The sequence below is a fragment of the Narcine bancroftii genome, chromosome 5, assembly GCF_036971445.1.
Source record: "Narcine bancroftii isolate sNarBan1 chromosome 5, sNarBan1.hap1, whole genome shotgun sequence".
In the NCBI taxonomy this organism is placed as follows: domain Eukaryota; kingdom Metazoa; phylum Chordata; class Chondrichthyes; order Torpediniformes; family Narcinidae; genus Narcine; species Narcine bancroftii.
The window spans coordinates 140,547,875-140,567,899 of NC_091473.1; the positions used below are offsets into that span (position 1 = coordinate 140,547,875).

The following is a 20,025-nucleotide window of genomic DNA, read 5'->3' on the forward strand; positions in this document are numbered from 1 at the left end:
GTCTCCAGTTCCCAGCGCACACAAAGGGCCCGACTTGGACCTCATGAATAATGGGACATGCAATCGGCAGAATGCATTTTTAATAGGGCTCCAGTCACCGCGTTAAGAAATAGATCGACGACCTTCAAATCTCGCAATGTGATCGCCATGAGTAGAAGCTCCCACCCCCGGGTATTGAGTTGACACAGGAGACTGGGAAGGGATTGATTCTATTGGGGTTAAAGGCGATCTCATTCATTGCTTGTAATCGTTCCATTTCCCACTTTTGATCACGAGTCTCCAAACCACAAGCAGAAGAGCTTCTGAATATTCCCGAAGTCGTGCTTTGTGGGGTTTTAAAAAGAGTTTGCCTTGGAAGGCGGACCAATAACGGTGACAAATTGGAGACCGTTTTACTAAATTCCTCCATTTATTTTAAACCTTGGCGTTATGAATAAATATACGTTAATAGCTTATAGTATATCACACACGTCTTAACAGAAACTGATTTAGTATCATCCACTCCGCAGTTCAGTCAGGACCTCAAAAATAACCCTACCTTTACATCAATTCTAATGCTTTCCAAACAACGACTCGCTCCTGGTCTCTGTCGCATGCAAATCCACCATGAGATCAAGGTGACTCGCTTCAAGCCACGGACCCTCAGTCGTTTTCAGTGGACTCCGCTCTGACACAGAATAACAACTTGATGGACAAAAAGTGGACCTTCACGCCCTTGCACGAAGTTCCAGCTGCTCTATTAAATACTTCGTGATTTTATTGCCTGGATTTGCCATTATTGCCCAAGACCTCACCAGGGGCGGCCAATCTTTTGCTTTTTAATACAGAGCACGGGAGCAGGCCAATTTTGGCCCACCAGGGTGGGGGTGAACTGGGGCGCCATGGACTCGTGGACCGAAATGGTCGAGCTTAAAAATGGAAAGGTTGCCCACCCCTGAACCGGTTTCAGGGCGAGAAATTGAATAGCACGTCGCCACATATCCACAGTCAAACCCATATTTTTATTCTAACAGAAGGTAATGCGGAGTGAAATGGTACACAATTATATGTTACAATTTAATTGGGGTTTCTTAAGGCTTTCGGGTTTTTATTTTCTCTCAAGGGGAAGTTGTGAACGGGGTTTAGGATAAATGACCGTGGCTGGCTTTCGCGATCTGGGCTTTGTTTTAGACGTTGCATTCGATCGTCAAATAGTGGCAATCCACATCGGAAAGTACAGCAACGAGGAAGCGCTCCCACACCTTTCAAATGGTGGAAAGCCACAGGGCAAGTCGCTTATTTACAATCACTTCAAAGTTTGCGCCCGCACTTTTCATCAAACGAGCAGGCGTCCGGTGTGAGAGCCGGCGGGTGGTTTAAGGCCACAGCCAGTCCCATGGACACATCAGTGGCCCGAACGTGAACACGGCTCGGGGTTCGCGTGCTGTACATACAGAACTTCGCAGGTGCCGAGGCGCATTGGTGCCGCAGTCTATTTGATATCGTGCTGTGTCTCCCGATGTCTCCGCAGGTCCACTTTCCGCTGGAATCCTTTGCCACACAGGTCGCAGCCGAACGGCTTGAAGCCGGTGTGTTTGCGGCTGTGGGTGATCAGATTGGAGCTCTGGCTGAAGGCCTTGCCGCACACCTGGCACTTGTGGGGCTTCTCACCTGGGGTCACAGCGGGGGAAGCAAGTGATTAGATTAGAGTCGGCAAGCAAACGACACCGGTGATCACTGATGGGCATAATTTCACGGGCACCACGTTATCGGGAATGTCACCCCGTATAGAAATAACAAGATATTTTCCCTCAGGATTTCTATGAAATCAGAAATAGGGACCATTTCGTTGGACATTGAGGTCCATTGTCAACGGCCTCGTTTCCAGCTTTCGGACCGGACGGAAGGTAACGGGAAATGTGTCCCATTTACACAGAGGTGGAACATTTTTTACCCCAAATAACAGCAGAGCGAGGAGAACGAACGCGGATCGCTGGTCATTCTATAGTTTTCGATAAAGTTTTCTTAATATCACAAAACTTTTTAAACAAAATAAGGCCATTCGGCCCTTCACCATCAAGGCTATCCTTTTGACCTGACCGTGATTCCCTCCACATTCCGGAATCTATTGGCCTCTGTCTCTCTCTCCCTCTATCTCCTTTCACACAGACAAAATCAATTCTTATCATATCCAATTAATGCTTTTTGTTGGTCTGGACCCCCTCCGCCACTCTCTCTCTCTTTCTGAGATTTCCTGTTTTTTTTGCTTATTCCTTGGGCCCGAAATATCTTTAGCTCATCTGGACGGGCTGAGTTCCTTCAGCCTTTCGGTGTCTTTTTGCTACATTCACGGCGTCTGCGGACTTTCGTGTTTCACCTTCTCTGCTTATTTTCAATGACTGCGCCTTCACCATCCTCCAGTCTAGAGTTTCCCCACCCTCCGCTCGGAGTTCGTTGATTCTGAGACTGCTCCGTCGGGAGCATTACCTTGCAACTAAGTATGTGGGCGTCAAATGGGAACAATTATTCTGCTACAGTAAGAACTCCACGTCAAAGAATGTTCACTCATTTCCCCAGACTCTGGAACGAGAGGACATAGGTTTAAGGTGAGAGAGGAGATATTTAAGAGGGACCTGAGGGTCATTTTTTTTCACACTCAGGGGAGCAGTCCCTATCTGGATCGAACTACCCGAGAATGGTGAGGGAGCAGGTATAATTACAACGTCCAAAAAACATTTGGTCAGATATATAGACCGGAAGGGCTTAGCAGAATATGGGACTAGCTCTGAATGCCAATCACGGGCCGAAGAACCTGTCCAATGCAGTATGACTCCACCATAAAACCATCTCCCACTTACACAACATAAGAACAACGCGAAATTATACCAAAAATAAACTGCTGAATGCACTTAGCGGATCCATAGAACATTACAGCGGAAACCCCGGCCCTTCGGCCCCACTAGTCTGTGCCCGAACTGTCATTCTGCTTAGACCCACTGACCTGCAGCCAGTCCATAGTCCTCCATGCATCTCCCATCCAAACAAATATTAAAACCACCACTCTCTGTGAAGAACTCCCCCCCTAATGTTCCCTTTAAACTTCTTCTTTCATCCTTAACCCATGTCCTCTGGTTTGTATCTCAATCTCAGCCTACCTACATTTACTCTATCTATAATCCCTCACAAGTTTGTATATCTCGAGGAAATCTTCTCTCAGTCTTCTACGCTCCAGGGAATAACCTGTTTCCCCGTTCCTCAAGTCCGGGCAACATCCTAGTAAATCTTTCAATCTTATTCCTGTCGTTAGGGGACCAAACCATCACACAATACTCCAAATTTGGCCTCGCAGAGGTCTAATGCAACTTTAGCACAACATCTCAAGTCCTGTATTCAATATTTTCATTTATGAAGGCCAATGTGTCAAAATCTCTCTCTCTTTACGACCCTGAGACGTCAGGCAGCATCCAAACCCCGCTCGGCGCCCCAAACGTGCGCCATCTATAATGATGGGTTCTTTTTGCTGTCAATTTCACCATCTGCATTCTCCATGTTGCCATTAATTTTCAGATAAGTAGAAATTCTGCCTGGCCCGCAAGGGGGGGGGGGGGTGATGGAGGTACTCTGACAATACAACAATACATTTGAACTGTTGAACAATGTTGATTGGTATCATTTGCTTCAGTGGCTGGTCAGTTCGAATTTGTTAGATAGGGGTTCTGCTGCAAAAGCAGGAAGTGCAAAGATGGTGCTTTAGTCGTGTCGTTTTAACCACCGGCCCGAGTGTTGTGCTAAATGATTATTTTTAGTCGAGACTTCGCACCTTCGGCGTTTACTTGCACAGTAAAGGCTTGGGGCTGAGCAAGGGTTCTTTGACCAAGTGCTTCCACCGAAGCTCCAAGATGGTCTCCAGCCGCTCAAATTATTTTAAGATCGATGCAGTCTTTCTCCTGCAAAATTTCATGCGATGTTCATGTGGATTTTGAAGCATCATTATCTACAGGACTTGTTTTAAAATCCCCCAAAAATAAACTGCATCAACTACATCACAAAATCTAAGACAAATGAAATGAAAATGTACAGTGAAGGCTCAAAAAGCCAATATTCTTGGAGTCTACAAACTCCGGTGGGTTTAAAATCGTGCGTGGACACCAGTGATACCCCGACCCTCAGACCAAAGAGCCCGGGCAGATTTCACTCCAAGGCTGTTCGGTCACGTGAAATCAGATCTGCTCCTCTATTGTCACCTCGATCTATATAGGGCAGGTGATCTGAGAATCGAGCTACTCCCCCACAGACAAGAGTGATTCACCTGTTATTGATGTCGGCCTCTAAATCAAGACCAGGCTGGTCACACAGGTAAATCATCTTACACGAGCCGCTCTGAATAAACAGTGGACGGATCATATTAAACCATACTGATTGGATTGCCACGATTCAATTATTAAACAGATGTCGTTAATGAAATCGTGGCCAAAAGCCGTTTCTTTCGTCAGATATTGTTCGGACGGAGATTCAATATTGAGTTGCAAGACAAACCATGAAATGTACACAAACCCCAACAGGGAAAGCGGGCCTCACAATGAGAAAAATTAGGAGTTCACGCACAGGTGAGGGATCCAACTGAATCCCACTTTCTTCATTCCCACCCGTGCAGAATCTTGGAAGTTGAATGGTCTGGTTAAAAAAAAAGTGGGTTCCCTTCTGTACTTTAGTCGCCTCGTGTGAAGCGAATCCTCCCTGATAGGCAAAACTTAATCTTAGACATCAGTCGCTGTGCATTGATTCAATGTACTATTTCGTGCTTGAAATACTTAAAAAAGATATCCTGGTGGAATATGCACCATTTTTAATCTTCCAGCCGATGAATGAATTAGTTCGCAGCCTCATTCATCCCTTAATCTCCTCCGTTTAGGTCCCATACTTAAAGGGATTGACCTTACAGTTTGGTTTCCTGTACACAGGATAGACGATGTATATTTTCTTCACAGTCACACTGCAGACGCGGGGTTCAACCTCCACTGACCTGTGTGAATGAAGGTATGCTTTTTCATGTCCGATTTCTGGTGAAACCTCTTCCCGCAATATTGACACGGATAAGGTCTGGTGTCCGAGTGAATCAACAAGTGCGTGGACAATGTGGAAGATCTTTTAAACGTCTTCCCGCAGATCTTACAATCAAAGCTCCTTTCCTGGACAAAAGGGAGAAAGTTACAAATCCAAGTTACGTTACCAAATTACTGGTGGAGTCTCGGTTGAATCGCCAATTTCGTCCAGGGAGGAAAGTTTAGGGGAGACATCTGGGTGGTAAGAGTTGTGGTTGCTGAGAATGTCTCGCCAGGGGAGGTGGTTGAGGCTGAAACATTAAGGGGCTCGTAGATAGAGGCAGGAAGGGCTTCGGTTTTATTTTTGGAAGGAATATATCGGTTGGCACAACATTGAGGGCTGAAGGGCTTTTACTGTGCTGTAGTTTTCTATATCTGACAATAAATTTTCCCATCGTGCCCTATTAATTCTTTGGCAAAATGTACAAAAGCTGGTTTTGCATAAAGACGTGGCAAGGATCCAAATAAGCAGACCAAAACATAAAACGCTGGAAACACTCAACAGAGCAGAGATATCTTTAGACAGAAAAATGAGTTACATCTTAGACAGGGGAGGGAGGGGGTGGTTTCTCTTCCCAGAGAAGCTGCTTGACTGGCTGAGCATTTTTTAGTCTTACCCAGTTTTTTTTTTAAATCCCAGATTTCCAAAATTTGCTTTGTTTTAGCCTTTGGATGCGGTCCATTTTAATCTTTCATAATACAGTATATACTCTGGACTGAGTCCATGGGTAAACTGCAATAGAATACCAGTGGGAACCAGCTGGTGGTTGGGTATAAAACCAGTCCTGGAAATGGAGTCAGGGAGAATATGCACTTACTTGTTGGTAGTCCCCGAAAACAGGGACAGAGTCCAAAGGTTAAAATTAAAAGCAAAAATATTTTAACTCTTTGAAACGATCAAAAATCTATAAACCAGTTTGAGATATTATAAATATGATCACTGTTAAAGCCATAAGAGAAATTACCTGCAAGAACATATTCCATCTGAGTCGTCTTCGGCCCAAAGTAATGAGCATGAATTCTCCAATTTCAGAGGACCCTTATCCCTTGTGAGTGTGTTCTCTCTTTCTCGCTCTCTCTCTCTCTCATTGTTCTTCCATTTTCCCTACCCTCTTCCCCATCATCCATTTCACCCAACCATTCCATCAGATACCCTCTCCCATTGGTTCTATCTGCCTGCTCCCACCTGGATCCTTCCATCCCTCTTTTTCCACATTTGATTGGTCCACCTATCATCTACTAGCCTGTGTCGTTCTTTCCCCTCTCCCTCTTATACTTTCCTCTCCGGTCCCGAAGAAAGGTGTAAACCAGAAACATGAGCTATTCCTTTCCCTCCACAGATGCTGCTTGACCTCCAGTTTCTCCACTACCTTGTACTAGAACCCACCTTTGCAACAATGTTTAACATAGCTATCTCAAAATACTTTAGAACATATAACACTACAGTACAGTGCTGGCCCTTCAGCCCTCAATGTTGTGCCAACCTATATATTCCCACAAAAAAACTAAACCCTCCCTACCCCATATCTCTCTATTTTTATTTCATCCATGTGCCTGTCTAAGAGTCTCTTAAATGCCCCTAATGTTTCAACATCCACCACTATCCAGGGCAAGGCATTCCAGACACCCACGGCTCTATGTAAAAAAAAAACTTACCCCTGATGTCTCCCCTAAACTTTCCTCCCTTCTCTTTGAACATATGTCCTCTGGTGTTTGTTATTCCTGTCCTGGGAAAAATGCACTGGCTGTCCACCCTGTCTCTCAGAATCTTGTAGACCTCTATTAAGTCTCCTCTCATCCTTCTTTGCTCCAAAGAGAAAAGTCCCAGTTCCCATAGGCCTTCTTAACTATCCTATCATCCTGTGCGGCGACCTTGAGAGATACATGGATTTGGATCTCAAGGCTCCCCTGTTCCTCCACACCGACCATTAACCCCTGTACTCAGCCTTCTGGTTTGACCTTCCAAAATGCATCACCTCACATTTATCAGGATTGAACTCCATCTGCCACTTTTCTGCCCATCCTCTCTATATCCTTTTGTAACCTATGACAACCTGCAGCACCATCTACAATTCCTCCAATCTTGGTATCATCTGCAAACTTACTTACCTATCCTTCTTCTTTATCTAGGTCATTTACACAAATTACAAAGAGCAGGGGTCCCAGAATAGATCCCTGTGCAACTCAACTTGTCACTGAATTGCTGTATAGGACTGGTTCATAGAATCACAGAGAGGTTACTTTGTGTAATCCTACATCAAGCTCTTTGAAAGGACCATTATATTTAGAAAGATTTTTTTTTAAATAACAGGAGTAGGCCATTCATGTCTGCTTCAATCATAGCCGATGATTATCTCCTTCTCTCTGTCCTTTGATGCCCTTTATGTCCATTATCCATCCATTTCTTTCACCTCTTTGTCCCACACTTCCAGTTTTCTATAAAGCCTTACAAATAGGTTTTAATTTAATGTGGACATCATGGTCACCAGAGACATTATAGGCCAAAAGCCCTGTTTTTGTGCTGTATCTTCTCTGTTTCTAATATTTTTTACATTTAAATTTAAACTTTAAATTTAATTTTTTAAATATTTAGACATACAGCACAGTAACAGACCATTTCAGCCCATGAGTTTGTGCCACCCAATTAAATTCTTTTTGATGTTTACTATTGAATCTCCCACTATATTTTGCAACAACAATGGTTGAAATAAATTTTTTCAAAGTGTGGCAATAACAACAATAGAACATTCTGAAGATTCTGAGATAGATCAGACAGCATTTATTTTATTTACAACACGGTAGAAGCTAATTCCAACCATTGAAATCCATGCTCCACAGATACATCCAACTTCTTTACTCAGAGAGTGGTAGCTGTGTGGAATGAGCTTCCGGGAGAAATAGTGGCGGCGGAGTCAATTGTATTATTTAAGAAAAGGTTGGACAGGTATATGGATGAGAAGAAGATGGAGGGTTATGGGCATTGTGCAGGGAGGTGGGATTAGAGAGGGGTGTTTGGTTCGGTGCAGACTAGAAGGGCCTAATGGCCTGTTTCCGTGCTGTAATAGTTATGTTATGTTATGTTAATTCAATGTGTGGAGGGAGACAAGTTGGTCAGCTCTGGTGAAAAGTTATCACCCTGAAGTGTTAACCCGGTTTCTTTTCCCACACATGCTGTCTGACCTACTGAGTATTTCCACCTCTTTATATGATTTTATTTCAGATTTCTAGCATCTGCGTATTTTTGATTTCTGACTGTTGAAATGGTAATATCTGTTCTACAGTGTATTTCTTTGTTTGTCCTGGATGAGGGTGATGTTACTAATGAGAAATCAATGTTTTGCGGAACGAGTTGGTCTGAGATTACTCTGTGGGAGCAGATATTACAGGCACCCTCCTACCTGCGAGTGAACCGCTTTGTGTTGCTCCAGGCTAACTGCATGGCCAAATGTTTTGCCACAAATATCGCAGGCAAAAGGCCGGGTGCCACTGTGAGACCGGCGAACGTGGACTTCGAGTCCATGAGGAGTGGAGAAGACCTGACAGAGGAAGCAAGAGGGTTAGCACATCATTCACACCAGTAGGAAATCAGCGATAGAGGCCAGGTTACTGGACCTAAGCCAGGACTGTGAAATGTGATTAGCAGACCCGAGCTATATTCAAGGTCTTTCAGCCCAGCCTATTCATGCCAACCAAGATATTTAGGTCCTATTTGTTTTGCCCATAATCCTGTGAACCTTTCCAATACATGTATTGTCTAAATGTGTTTTACATGTTACAATTGAACATGCCTTCTACCATAATCCCTGGCTGTTTGTTCCATACACCCATCACCTTCTGTATGAAAACAGATGCCCCTCAGGCCTCTTTTATAATCTTTATCCCCTTACCCAACTCTATGCCCTTTTTTTTAGACTCCCCTTCCATAAGAAAAAGACTATTTACCTTAGCTGTGCCCCTCAGGTTTTAGGAACATCTAAGGTACCCCCTCAGCCTCCTACACTCCAGAAGGAAATCAGAAATGGAGACCAATGCTACTGATAGACCCGTCTTGACTCAGGATTGTGAAAAATGAAGAGCAGACCTGATCTAGTCCTTCAGTCCCATCCAGCCTCTCCTTACAACGCAAGGCTGCCTGTCCTGGTAACATTCTCATGAAGCTCATAACCAGATCACTGATCCTGGCACTTTGCCTTGTTGGCAGGTGAACGTGGCATTTACCTGATTACTCGATCGTCCATTCAATTGTCCAAAACCAACAATGTAACTTCAGGTGAAAACACACTAAAAAAATATTTCTAATGACATCAGGAATTGGATAAAATATCACTCTTTTAAAAGCTGATGAAATGCGTCAAAACAAAATGTATTCTCGATTTGAAGTATACGTTAGGATCCCCCTGCAAACTTTACCCATTTTATTCTCGGTCGACTTTAGGGAGACTGTGCATTGAATTAGCTGTATGAATTTAAGGAAGGCAGAATGACTCAATAATTTAAGATGAATTGCTTATTTTAACTGCAGCTATGTTGCACTGAGATTTTGCACAACGAAATAGGAAGGGGGAAGTAGCATTTCATTTTGGATAAAGAACATCTTAATTAGGTTGGACCCTCCTGAATCTACAGTTCCTCACAATCGATCAGAACCTTCAATCAACCTTCCTCTTTTCGTGATTGCTAAATGACCTGCTGTATGTTTCTTAATATTGAAATATTTCCCTCATTCAAACCAATACATTCAAAAGTCAAATTCAGAGGGGAGATTAAATTCCATTACAGAAGAGTACAGAGATTTGTATAATTTCCACTGGAAGAATAAATCCCTGTATTGTTATCATACAGGAATTATCAATATTAGAGAGACTGTTACTCTAAGATAGATGAACAGATGCAGACCACTCAGCCCATTGAGTATGCTCTGCCATTCCATCATGAGTTGATCCATTTTCCCACTCATTCCCCTCTCCCCCCTGCCTTCTCCCCATAACCTTTGACACCCTGACTATTCAGATACCTATCAATCTCTGCTTCAAATATGCCCAATAACCTGGCCTCAAAGCTGCCCATGGTAGCAAATGCCAGAGATTCACCACTCTCAGGCTAAAGGAATTCCTCCACATCTCTGTTTTAATTGGGTGCCTTTTAATCCTGAAGTTGTGCCCTCTTGTCCTTGACTCCCCTACCATGTGAAAGAACTTGGCGACATCTACTCTGTCCAGCCATTTCAACATTCAAAACGTTTCTATAAGGTCAGCCCTCATTCTTCTGAACTCCAAGGAGTACAGTCCAAGAGCCATCAAATGTTCCTCATATGCTAATCCCTTCATTCCTGGAATCTTCTCTGAACTTTCTCCAATGCCAGCACACCGTTTCTTAAATAAGGAGCCCCAAACTGTACCCTGTATTCCATGAGGCCTCACCAGTGCCTTATAAAGCCTCAACAACACATCCCTGCTCTGAAATAAAACAGCATCACATCCCTGCTCTTATAGATAACATTTAAAATTGCACAGAAGATAATGGGACGTTAATAATCAAGCATAATAATGTTATCCATATTCTTGTGATGTAATGCTAAGGCATAAAGTCAGATATAGAAAGATATTAATTATAAACAGATAATGCTGGAAACACTCAGCATGTCTGACAGTGTTGTGGAGAAAAACAGAGATAATATTTCATGTCAATGACCTGAAGAAAGAACTGAGGAAAGTTAAAAATCAAACATGCTGATAATAACAAATACCAGAGAACATCCGTTTAAGGTGAGTGGAGGTAGCAGAGGTACATTTTCTACTCCGAGAGTGGTGAGAGCCTGGAATGCTTTGCTTTGGGGTGATGGAGGATGGTACAACAGAGACATTCAAAGTACTCTTAGTTAGGCACATGGATGGAAAAAAAAATTGAGGGTTATGGGTGCGAGGTAGGGAAAAATGAGTTTGTTGAGAAGTAGGCTTCCGTAGATCAGCACACATGTGCTGAAGGGACCACACTGTGCTGTTCTGTTCTAGGTTAATGACTCAAGTTGCAGAGAAGGTGGAAAAGATAGAAACAATGAAGGGAATATCTGTGATAGGTCGAGACCAAGTGGGATCAAATTACTCAAGCTGCTGACTGAGAGGAGGTGGTGAAGACTTGTATATTACAACTGGAAGAGATGTAAACTTGAAGATGAACAAGAACAAACAAATCAAGCAGAAGCCTAGAACTGTTTTTTTCCCTCTCTACATTCAGTATCTGACCTGCGACTATTTCCAGCATTTGCCTTTATTTCAGATTTCTATTAGCTGCATTTTTTCAAGTTTTTGATCTCATGCAAGTCCAATTCACTTGATCTTGAATGTACCCATCGTGTTGAGAGAATTTGTTCCTATAATATAGGAAAAGTAAAACACCAAAGTCTGCAGGACACCGTGTTTGAAGTAAAAACAATGCTGGAGAATCTCAGCAGGTCAAACAGTGTCCTTTAGATATTTAAGCAAGGTTTGTTGGTTACGTACTTTTACCTTTATAAAGGTCTCAACCCCAAAATATTGGTTATGTATCTTTATCTTTGCTCTATAAAGTATGCTTTTTGACCTGCTGAGTTTTTGCAACATTGTGTTTTATTGTTTATATATGTTCATTTTCAGGCTACACTTTTTGATGCAAGTGGTCAGAATATTTCACACCTTCAATCATAAAGAAACCTACTAACAAGGACATACAGGCTGGAAGAGCAGCCCAACCATTTGTAAATCAGAGCGTGCCTTTTTCACAGGTCATTCAAAACTATGCGACTACTTTAAAGGTCTTTGGAGGAATAATCGTTTAGCTTGAACCACCATGTAACCTACCGTAGCAACATGCCCAATAACCTGGCCTCAAAGCTGCCCATGGTAGCAAATGCCAGAGATTCACCACTCTCTGGCTAAAGAAATTCCTCCACATCTCTGTTTTAATTGGGCGCCTTTTAATCCTGAAGATTTTTTTAACATTGATTTGTTAAAGAAACAGTTAAATAAATCAGAATTTTGATTGTGTCCCATTATTGCAGGAAAACATTAACTGCTTTATCATGAGTTATGGCTCTTTTGATCAGTTAGATGTTGGAGACCTTTACCTTGTTACAGTTACTACTTTTAATTGCCTAGTTGCGGGGTGGGGGAGGTGTTAGGTGTTTAATTCAATCCAACCCCAAAAAAATTACATTAAAATGAAGATATGACTGTTCATCTTTTCAGGCTTTCTCTCCTTCATTTTATCTGCTCTCCATATTAGAACATGGGAAAATGCAGCATTGGAAGAAACCCAGTTGGGAATTATACTAATAACATAACATAACAATTACAGCACGGAAACAGGCCATTAGGCCCTTCTAGTCCGCACCGAACCAAACACCCCTCTCTAGTCCCACCTCCCTGCACAATGCCCATAACCCTCCATCTTCTTCTCATCCATATACCTGTCCAACCTTTTCTTAAATAATACAATTGACTCCGCCGCCACTATTTCTCCCGGAAGATCATACCACACGGCTACCACTCTCTGTGCTCAACTTGCTGCTTGCAAATTAATACATACTGCTTTAGTCCCTGCATATTCATGCATCTGTCTAGAACAGAGGTCTACAGACCTTCCCCCTCCCCCCCCCCCCCCTCACTCACATTCCACCTTAACTAATGCACTTCTGGCATCCTATGTTCTTACTTCAGTCGCAGTATCTGGCAGACTTTGGTGTTTTTCTCCCTCTGCACCTCAATGCTTTTCAAAGTTTCTACCTTTGTGGATACTTTTCCGTTATATTTGAACCCCCCCCCCCCACCCCACCAAAGTGTCACACCCTATTTCCTTCCAAAGGAGGGACTGATCAGCGATAAACAGCTGGTATTCCAGGATATAACCGTCATCTTCTTCAGAACATTGGCACTTTGGTGAAATGGAGGTGTCAGCCAAAGAACATCACAAGAGGTACATAACACACTAGGCACTTTCAGGCAGCCAATTCCCCCGCATGTGAAGCCGCATGTTTAGGCAATGTGCGGCTGTTTTGAAGCCACCTGAATATGCAGGAGGCACTCTTGAGACGAGCTACGGAACCCTCCGCCGAGAGGGATAATCAGCTCAGCTCAGTGGTTCCCCCAGCCACCTGAATGTAGCTGGCTGAATGCGGATGTTAAAGGGTCAGGTTGCTGATCACAGCTGACACTGGGCAGGAGCCGGAGTGTGCTCAGAGCCGCCTCCTGCACAGCTGTGTCCTTCAGGTGGCCAGCGTTGCGCTTTAAACGCTGCCACCTGAACGGCAATTTAAAGGGCCGCTTCTGCCACTTCAGGTGCATTCTTAGCGCAGAATGGGCCTGAAAAAGCCTACACACACAGTCGTGTCTGAGAACATGACCAACCATCCCCAGAGTGCTGCAGGTGACCTTCTCTGGGCAAAGTGCTGGAGTAGGGAGGCTGAAACCTGTGGGTTAGGTCATGTTATTAGGGAACAAAAAGGCCCTGGGGCTCAACTGAGTGGCAGAAGGAAGGTCATACTCGTTCAGTCTCCCAGTCCAACCAGCACTCTACTCACGGTACCATTGCAGACCCGCTCATGGAAGGTGAATGGAGAAGAAAGGGAGCCGCATAGAAAACTCCGAGTTTGTCACCTAAAGACGGCGAGAGCTGGAGATGCGCTCTACCTTGCTGCATTTGAGGCACTTGTAAGAACTGTTGTTGAGCAACAGACGGGAACAAAGGAGGCCAGATTCAGTTTTCACTTCGCTCCCCTTCTGGTGGAAGTTGTGGTGGCGCTCGGTGTACAGACTGGCCGCGTTGCCGAAGTCGCCGTAAAGCCCGTGAGCGGCGGCACGGTGCTCCGTGAAGAGGCCGGGGGCCGAGCTGGGGTAGAGGCCAGCGATGGGGTTTCGTTCGGCGTACACCCCCAGGGTGGAGCTCCGTTCCAGAGCTGGAGGAGGCTGGTAACTCTGCACCAGGTACTTCAACTCGGAACCTGTGTAATTATTCCATCGGTACGGCTTCAAAGGCATCGCGAATGGATGGTTCTCCTCCATCGACGGGGAAAGAGATTTCTCGGAGTCTAAACAAAAACACGAAAGACGTTATTGCAATCTAAAACGTACACCTAATTAAAAGCAAGAAAGCACGTTTTAGTTAATATTTTGTTTTTAAAAAAACGCTCTTGCCCTTATTTCGTTCAAATGGATCTCTCACTGTCCTGGATTTTATTCTCCTGTCGGAGAATGTGTTGACTTGCTGGATAGCATGTCAAACCAACCTGTCCTTGGCACATGTGACTATCAACGGACACTTGATTTTAATAGTTAAGCGGGATGGAGCCATTAACCCTTACCCTATATTTAGAGATGTTAAATTGTTCAGTAAAGTGTGAACATCACAAAATTGAGTGAAATCGAGCAGCACCGGGGCCCACAGGCACCCGGGCCCAGCCCTGTTCTCGCTGCTGCCATCAGGAAAGAGGTGTGGGCGCCACAAGTCTCGCACCACCAGGTTCAGGAACAGGTGCTTGCTACCCCTCCACCATCAGACCAACTCAATCAGGGACCCGTTTCAGGACTCTTTTGTAATTTATTGATTTTTTCCCCCTCTGCATTGCACGGTTTACATTTCTTTATTTGTTTGCACGTGCAAGTTTGGGACAGATTGTTTTGCAGGACCAATAAGTGGTCAATTCTGCCTGGCCCGCAGGGAAAAGAATCTCAGGGATTGTCTCTTGACAATAAATTGAAATCTGCCTATTTATTGTCTCTTGTTGTGACCAACATTATTTGCAATACAAAATTATCTCTAAAACCACTGCAAACTCCAGAAGTAGCTCATCCACAGCATTACCACGAAGGAATTTGCCTGCAAAAATAGCTTCTATTTGCTGTCATCTGCCACCCGACTCGTTTAAAAAAAATAATTCTAACGATTTGTCAGTCCAAACTTCCGAGCGTGTCCCGCCGATCGACGGCCCTGCGGACACATTACCTGGCGAAGCAGAAGGAGATGGGGGTCTCCAGAAATTCTCGCACTCGGAGCTTCTCCCGCAGACACTCCCCTCACAGCTCACAGGAGACTCTGGCACTTCAGCCGCCTCCACCGCTTGCAATTGAGGCGAAACTCCACCCTTGGGGTCCGCACAGAGGGGATCTTCCGGCATCTTGTCGTCTGGAGGCAGGAGAGGGCCAGAGGAACTTATTAAACTGGCGGCGGAGTTGCAACGAACGCATTTTCAGCTTTTAATTAATCTTTGGCAAATACTGACTCGAGTAACAGCGGAAGGTGGGCGAGCAGGACCCGCAATGACTTGTAACTTTCCTATTTGCACCAATCAATAACGAAATCATTTGAAAACAAGACATTTAAAGACATTTGCATTCTTGCCCGTCCTTTGGAAATGTCCCAAAGCCCGGCTTGAGAAAAGGTTCCCCAGTTTCTCCGCCCGCGTCAGAGGGGACATGGTTTTAGTCTCGAAGACCCCGGGACGTTTTAGAAGGAGTGAAACTGACCCCTGAATTCTAAACACATTCCGTGAAACAGAATTCAACCCCAAGCCGAAACCATCAGGTATTGGCAACCAAATCAAATGATTAAAGAAAACAACCAAGATATTTTAGGTCCCCTTGCCAAAATAATTTCATACATTTAAACATAAGGTGTTGCAGCCTAGATTTATTTATAGGGTGAATCATAATTAGTTAGAAAATAAGATAGAGGGAGGTCGTATTCCAATTTCGAATTGGACAATTGGAACTCAGCAATGGGGCGAAACGTTCCCGACCACAGTTCGTGTTTGGATGGAGCCTGCATTACCTGAGCAGATCTGTGCCAGGATGTGTTCCAGCCGGTTGTTGTAGTCATCCTCGATGGGTCGGTGTTGATGGTAGCTGTGCGCTTTCTTGCTCTTGACGAGGAAGGATCGTGGCATCTCGAGGCTGGGAGAAAATCAGTTTCAGCCGCAAGTGAATCTTTTTTGGGGGGGGGGGTGGAGAGATAGAGAGGAGTCCTCGATTTGAGCTCTGTGGGATGGCACACTATTGGTTAGATAGATATAGGCTTGGCCAACTCCACGCGGCGCATGCGCAGACAGCCTCCCCGTTCACCAGGTGTCACCCCGCCAGGTGGTCATACAAAGCGCCCCATTGGACAGGGCACCGCCAGCCACACTCCAATTAATCTGACATCTCCCTTTCTCCCACTGGGAAATCAAACTGACAGCAATTGGCATAAAGTGACACTATTATTCTGTTACATAATACTCGGATCCGCTCTCTGTACCTGAAATTGAGCTGGAGCGAGATTCTGCAGGGAAGTGTGCACATTTGCGCAGGAACGTTGCGAAACATCCTATTGAAAGTCATCACTTAACAAATCTTAGCAAAAACTCCTACGAATTTCAGAGAAACGCTTATCTTTAGCATCCACAACCGGAAGGACGAAATATCCCAACAGTTCAACGGTATTGTGGTCAGTGGATGGTCGAAGTGCAAATGACAACTGTTTATAATCCCACTTCCATTCAACTAACCTTGATTCCAATTTCAATTGAAGCTAATAAATGATTTAGTCTTTCTCCGCTGGGCTAGAGCAAGGGCCCCAATTTCATTGTCGATAACGATTCATGGGTGGTTCAGGTCACCTTCTCTCCGCCTGGGAGACGGGTCCACGTGGCGTGCGAGCAGAAAGGAAAGATAAGACCGGGCGAGGGCAGCCAGGAGAGGACCATCAATGGCAGTGGGCGCCAATGAAGGGAGCATCCGTCGAGAAGCTCATTTCCAGCCATTCAAAACCAGAGTCCAATTCCTGACCTGTTAAGCCACCGCTAAATTCGATGCGATTCGAAGCTAGAGCTGACTTTTGGAATACTATTGCATCTAAACCACCTCACTAACTTTTGATGCACTCATTTTTAAATTCAAAATAAATGCTGCCTCTTTATCATTTGATTCGCCCTGCGTAAACGAAAGTTGCACAGGTTTACAGCCAATTGCGTTTGCCACAAACACTGGGTTATTTTGGATCTGAATTGTCGCCTGTTTCTATTTTGTTTTAAAAAAAACCTGAAATGCTGGAGGAACTCAGCCGGTCTCTATGGGAGACAAAACTATATTGCGGACGTTTCGGGCCTGAGCCCTCTTCAAGGAATAAACCTGAAGCAGAAAGTCTCAGAATTCAAATGGGGGAGGAATCCGGACCAACACAAGGTGTTAATTCGATGTGATAAGCATTTATCGTTTGTGTGAAAGGAGATGGACTTGGGGGGGTGGGATGTAGGGTTTAAAGAAACCCAGAAGATGATATTAATCCCGTCTCCTTTCGCACAAACATGTTAAATTCCTACCTCGTCCCTAATCACATCAGATGATGTGTTGGTCACGATTCACCCCCAGTGTTTTGAATTCTGAGATTTCCTGCTTATTCCTTGAAGCCCGAAACGACGGCAATATATCTTTTATGTTATTTTACATATAACTGATAAATTTCTCTCCTCCAGTCGTTGAAATGACCGGCTGGATTTCTCCAGCATTTCGGCTGCAGTCGTCGCGTCTGCGGACACTCGGCTCATATTGTGTGTTGTGATTCTTAGGTTGAGTGGGAGAGCCAACATTTTATTGGTTAACCCTTTGCTTAGGTAAATTATCGCCCGTTCTGGAGAGCTGTGAAAACTTTGAAAGGCGACAACGATTTTTTTTTGTGGGTAAAACTCAGATCAAATTTGGCGAGCTTCTGCTATCAGATAGTGTGAGATTTCAATCACTCGGCAGCTGTGTTTGAAACACTGCACATTCCGCCTTCAGTGGGGGTGAATATCCCAGAGTGAAACCGAAAAAAGTAAACTTTGTTGCCCGTCACGTGCTTTAAATAATACTGCGTCCGTTCAGGTCGACTTTTTTGCACTTTTGCATCTTAGCCTTTGCGGTGCTGACTGGGAGAGGGGCAGAAACCTTCCCCTCTACCCAGAGCTGGAGCCAGAGACAGCTCGGGCAACACAAGCCTGTCACCTTTCCACTCAGTTCTGGTGAATGCCACCCCACCGCGAGTTTTAAAAAAACTCAACTCCTGAGTGCATTGGTGCATTAAATACTCTATTTGACCAGCTGGGATACTCCAGCATTATGTTCTGACAGCATTTGGGTCAAGAGTCACCTGCAGCTTTCAGACGGACACGGTCGGCGCAGTTAAGCTATTTAACCTTTCAGTTGGCCAACGTGATTTGTGTCGAGTCAATCTGCAGATAAAACGAAGCCTACCCCATCCACCGGCCAAGGGCAGCGCAAGGATGAAGCCACCTGGGTTGTGAGGGGAGGGGAAGGAAATCAGTGAAGCAGGGCCCTGATTCCAGGCACAGGCAGCTGTAGATTGAGGGGAAATGGGATGGTAACTGTCGCACACAGTGCATGTAATGCAGGAAAGTGCTTTAGTTGAATCCACTTTAAGTTACCCTGAGTTGAAGAAAGTCAGTCCGCGCTTGCCACGGAATTAAAATAGTCGGCGTTTCCGATTTGAGATCATGGAAAATAAATTATAACAGGACTTAATATAGCAGGAAGCAGAAATTAGTTAACGCATCTGCTGGACCGTTCCCTGCTCCCTGGATTTTCACCAAGTTGGTGAAATCCTGTCCCTGACACTCGGGACCGAGCAAAAGAGGGCGCAGGTGTAATTCTGAACGGAGGGTGATGTTGGAGTTTCATCAGTGATGAAAGCGTGGAACTAGCCAGGACATGGATGCAAAGCACCACCCTCCTTCCTGCACCCGACCCAGTGCGTAAAACGCGCCCTTCGCCAGGTCCCATTTCAACTTCGGCGCGGGCCCGATGTCAGCGACTGGCTCGCACTTACGACGGACTGTGATTTTATTTTGCCAATAAAAACGAAAAGGGGTTTGCTTACCAGCCTTCGCTTAGGTGCGGGTCATGGAGAGGGGTCAGCGGGGGCAGGAGCGTCCAAACCTGAGACGGTGAAATGCAAAGCGCGGCGAGAGCGGTGACGGTGGAGGCAGCTCCTCTCTTCCTCTACTACATCATTACTTCAATCCGACTCCGATTCAGACGTTAGTGGGAACTAAACAGCAACTTCCAACAGTTTTACTGAAAACCACTTCCTGCTTCTGTATCAAACAAGCAACGAGACCAACCCCCCCCCCCCCCCGACTGAGAACAGTGAACATCTACTGATCACTCAGTGGATCTTCCTGCCCCACATTCCCCCCATCCCACTGAGCACTCGAGTCCCTCTTGTATTTGTTTTAGAACTAGCTCCTTCTCAGCTGAGCTGAACTTGCGCGAAAACAAAGTCAGGAGGTTGATGACATTTTAAAACAGATCATTTCCATCCATTCTCACTCGCCCAAGGTGGGGGGGGGGGGGGGGGGGGGGGCAGGGCGCTGAACCTGGTCAGCGCAGACCTCTGAGGCGGGTCCCTGACCGGGTTGAAAACAGGAGAGCTCCCTCTGGGAAAAGAGGATACCGACTGCACACGTTTCTTGAGAGATGCTTCACTGTTGCAGACGTTGGCTTCGCAATATGTACTTGCAAGCCCCTCGGTGGAATGTTCGGACCTAATTCTGACCATTCCCGAAAGAGTTAAAGGCGACAGGGAGCTGCGGGCTTTCGCGAGGTGCACAGAGAAACTTCTTCACACCACCGCCGGGTCACCAAACTTTTGAGCAACTTCTGCGCGTTTCAACCAATGTTCGCTGCTCTCATTAAAAAAAACACAAAACGAAAGTCTAAAACCAGGACTACACTCCGACAGACTCGGATTAAACTGAATGCCTCGGCCTCGAAATAGAAATAACCTTTCCCCTCAAGCTTGTACCGGGGTAGCGTGTTCATTCAGGACAAGGCGCCCCATTCCAGCTGCCCGGGACGGGACGTCCGTGGGCAGAACGGGAATGGTTCGAGCAACTCGCACGTGTCCAACACTGGTGCAAAATTGAATAATAAAATCAAAG

General features: G+C 45.1%; 1 protein-coding gene across 4 annotated transcripts; it reads right to left on the minus strand.

The window, feature by feature from the left end:
* Positions 1–390: 390 nt before the first annotated feature.
* gfi1aa (growth factor independent 1A transcription repressor a) lies at positions 391–19,218 on the minus strand. 4 transcript variants are annotated; one of them, XM_069939251.1, is made up of 8 exons: positions 18,963–19,218; positions 15,882–16,003; positions 15,057–15,236; positions 13,745–14,142; positions 8,480–8,617; positions 5,003–5,168; positions 2,467–2,559; positions 1,567–1,650 (listed from the first exon to the last, which is right to left on the minus strand). In XM_069939251.1, the coding sequence occupies exons 2-7, from the start codon at positions 15,994–15,996 to the stop codon at positions 2,489–2,491; spliced, it is 1,068 nt and encodes a 355-aa protein (XP_069795352.1). In that variant the 5' UTR covers positions 15,997–16,003; positions 18,963–19,218; the 3' UTR covers positions 1,567–1,650; positions 2,467–2,488. The 4 variants fall into 4 exon arrangements, with proteins under 4 accessions (XP_069795351.1, XP_069795350.1, XP_069795349.1 ...); XM_069939250.1 differs by lacking the exon at positions 2,467–2,559 and having other exon boundaries at positions 391–1,650; positions 15,882–16,036; positions 18,963–19,213; XM_069939249.1 differs by lacking the exon at positions 2,467–2,559 and having other exon boundaries at positions 391–1,650; positions 15,882–16,087; positions 18,963–19,213.
* Between the last annotated feature and the right edge of the window lie 807 nt (positions 19,219–20,025).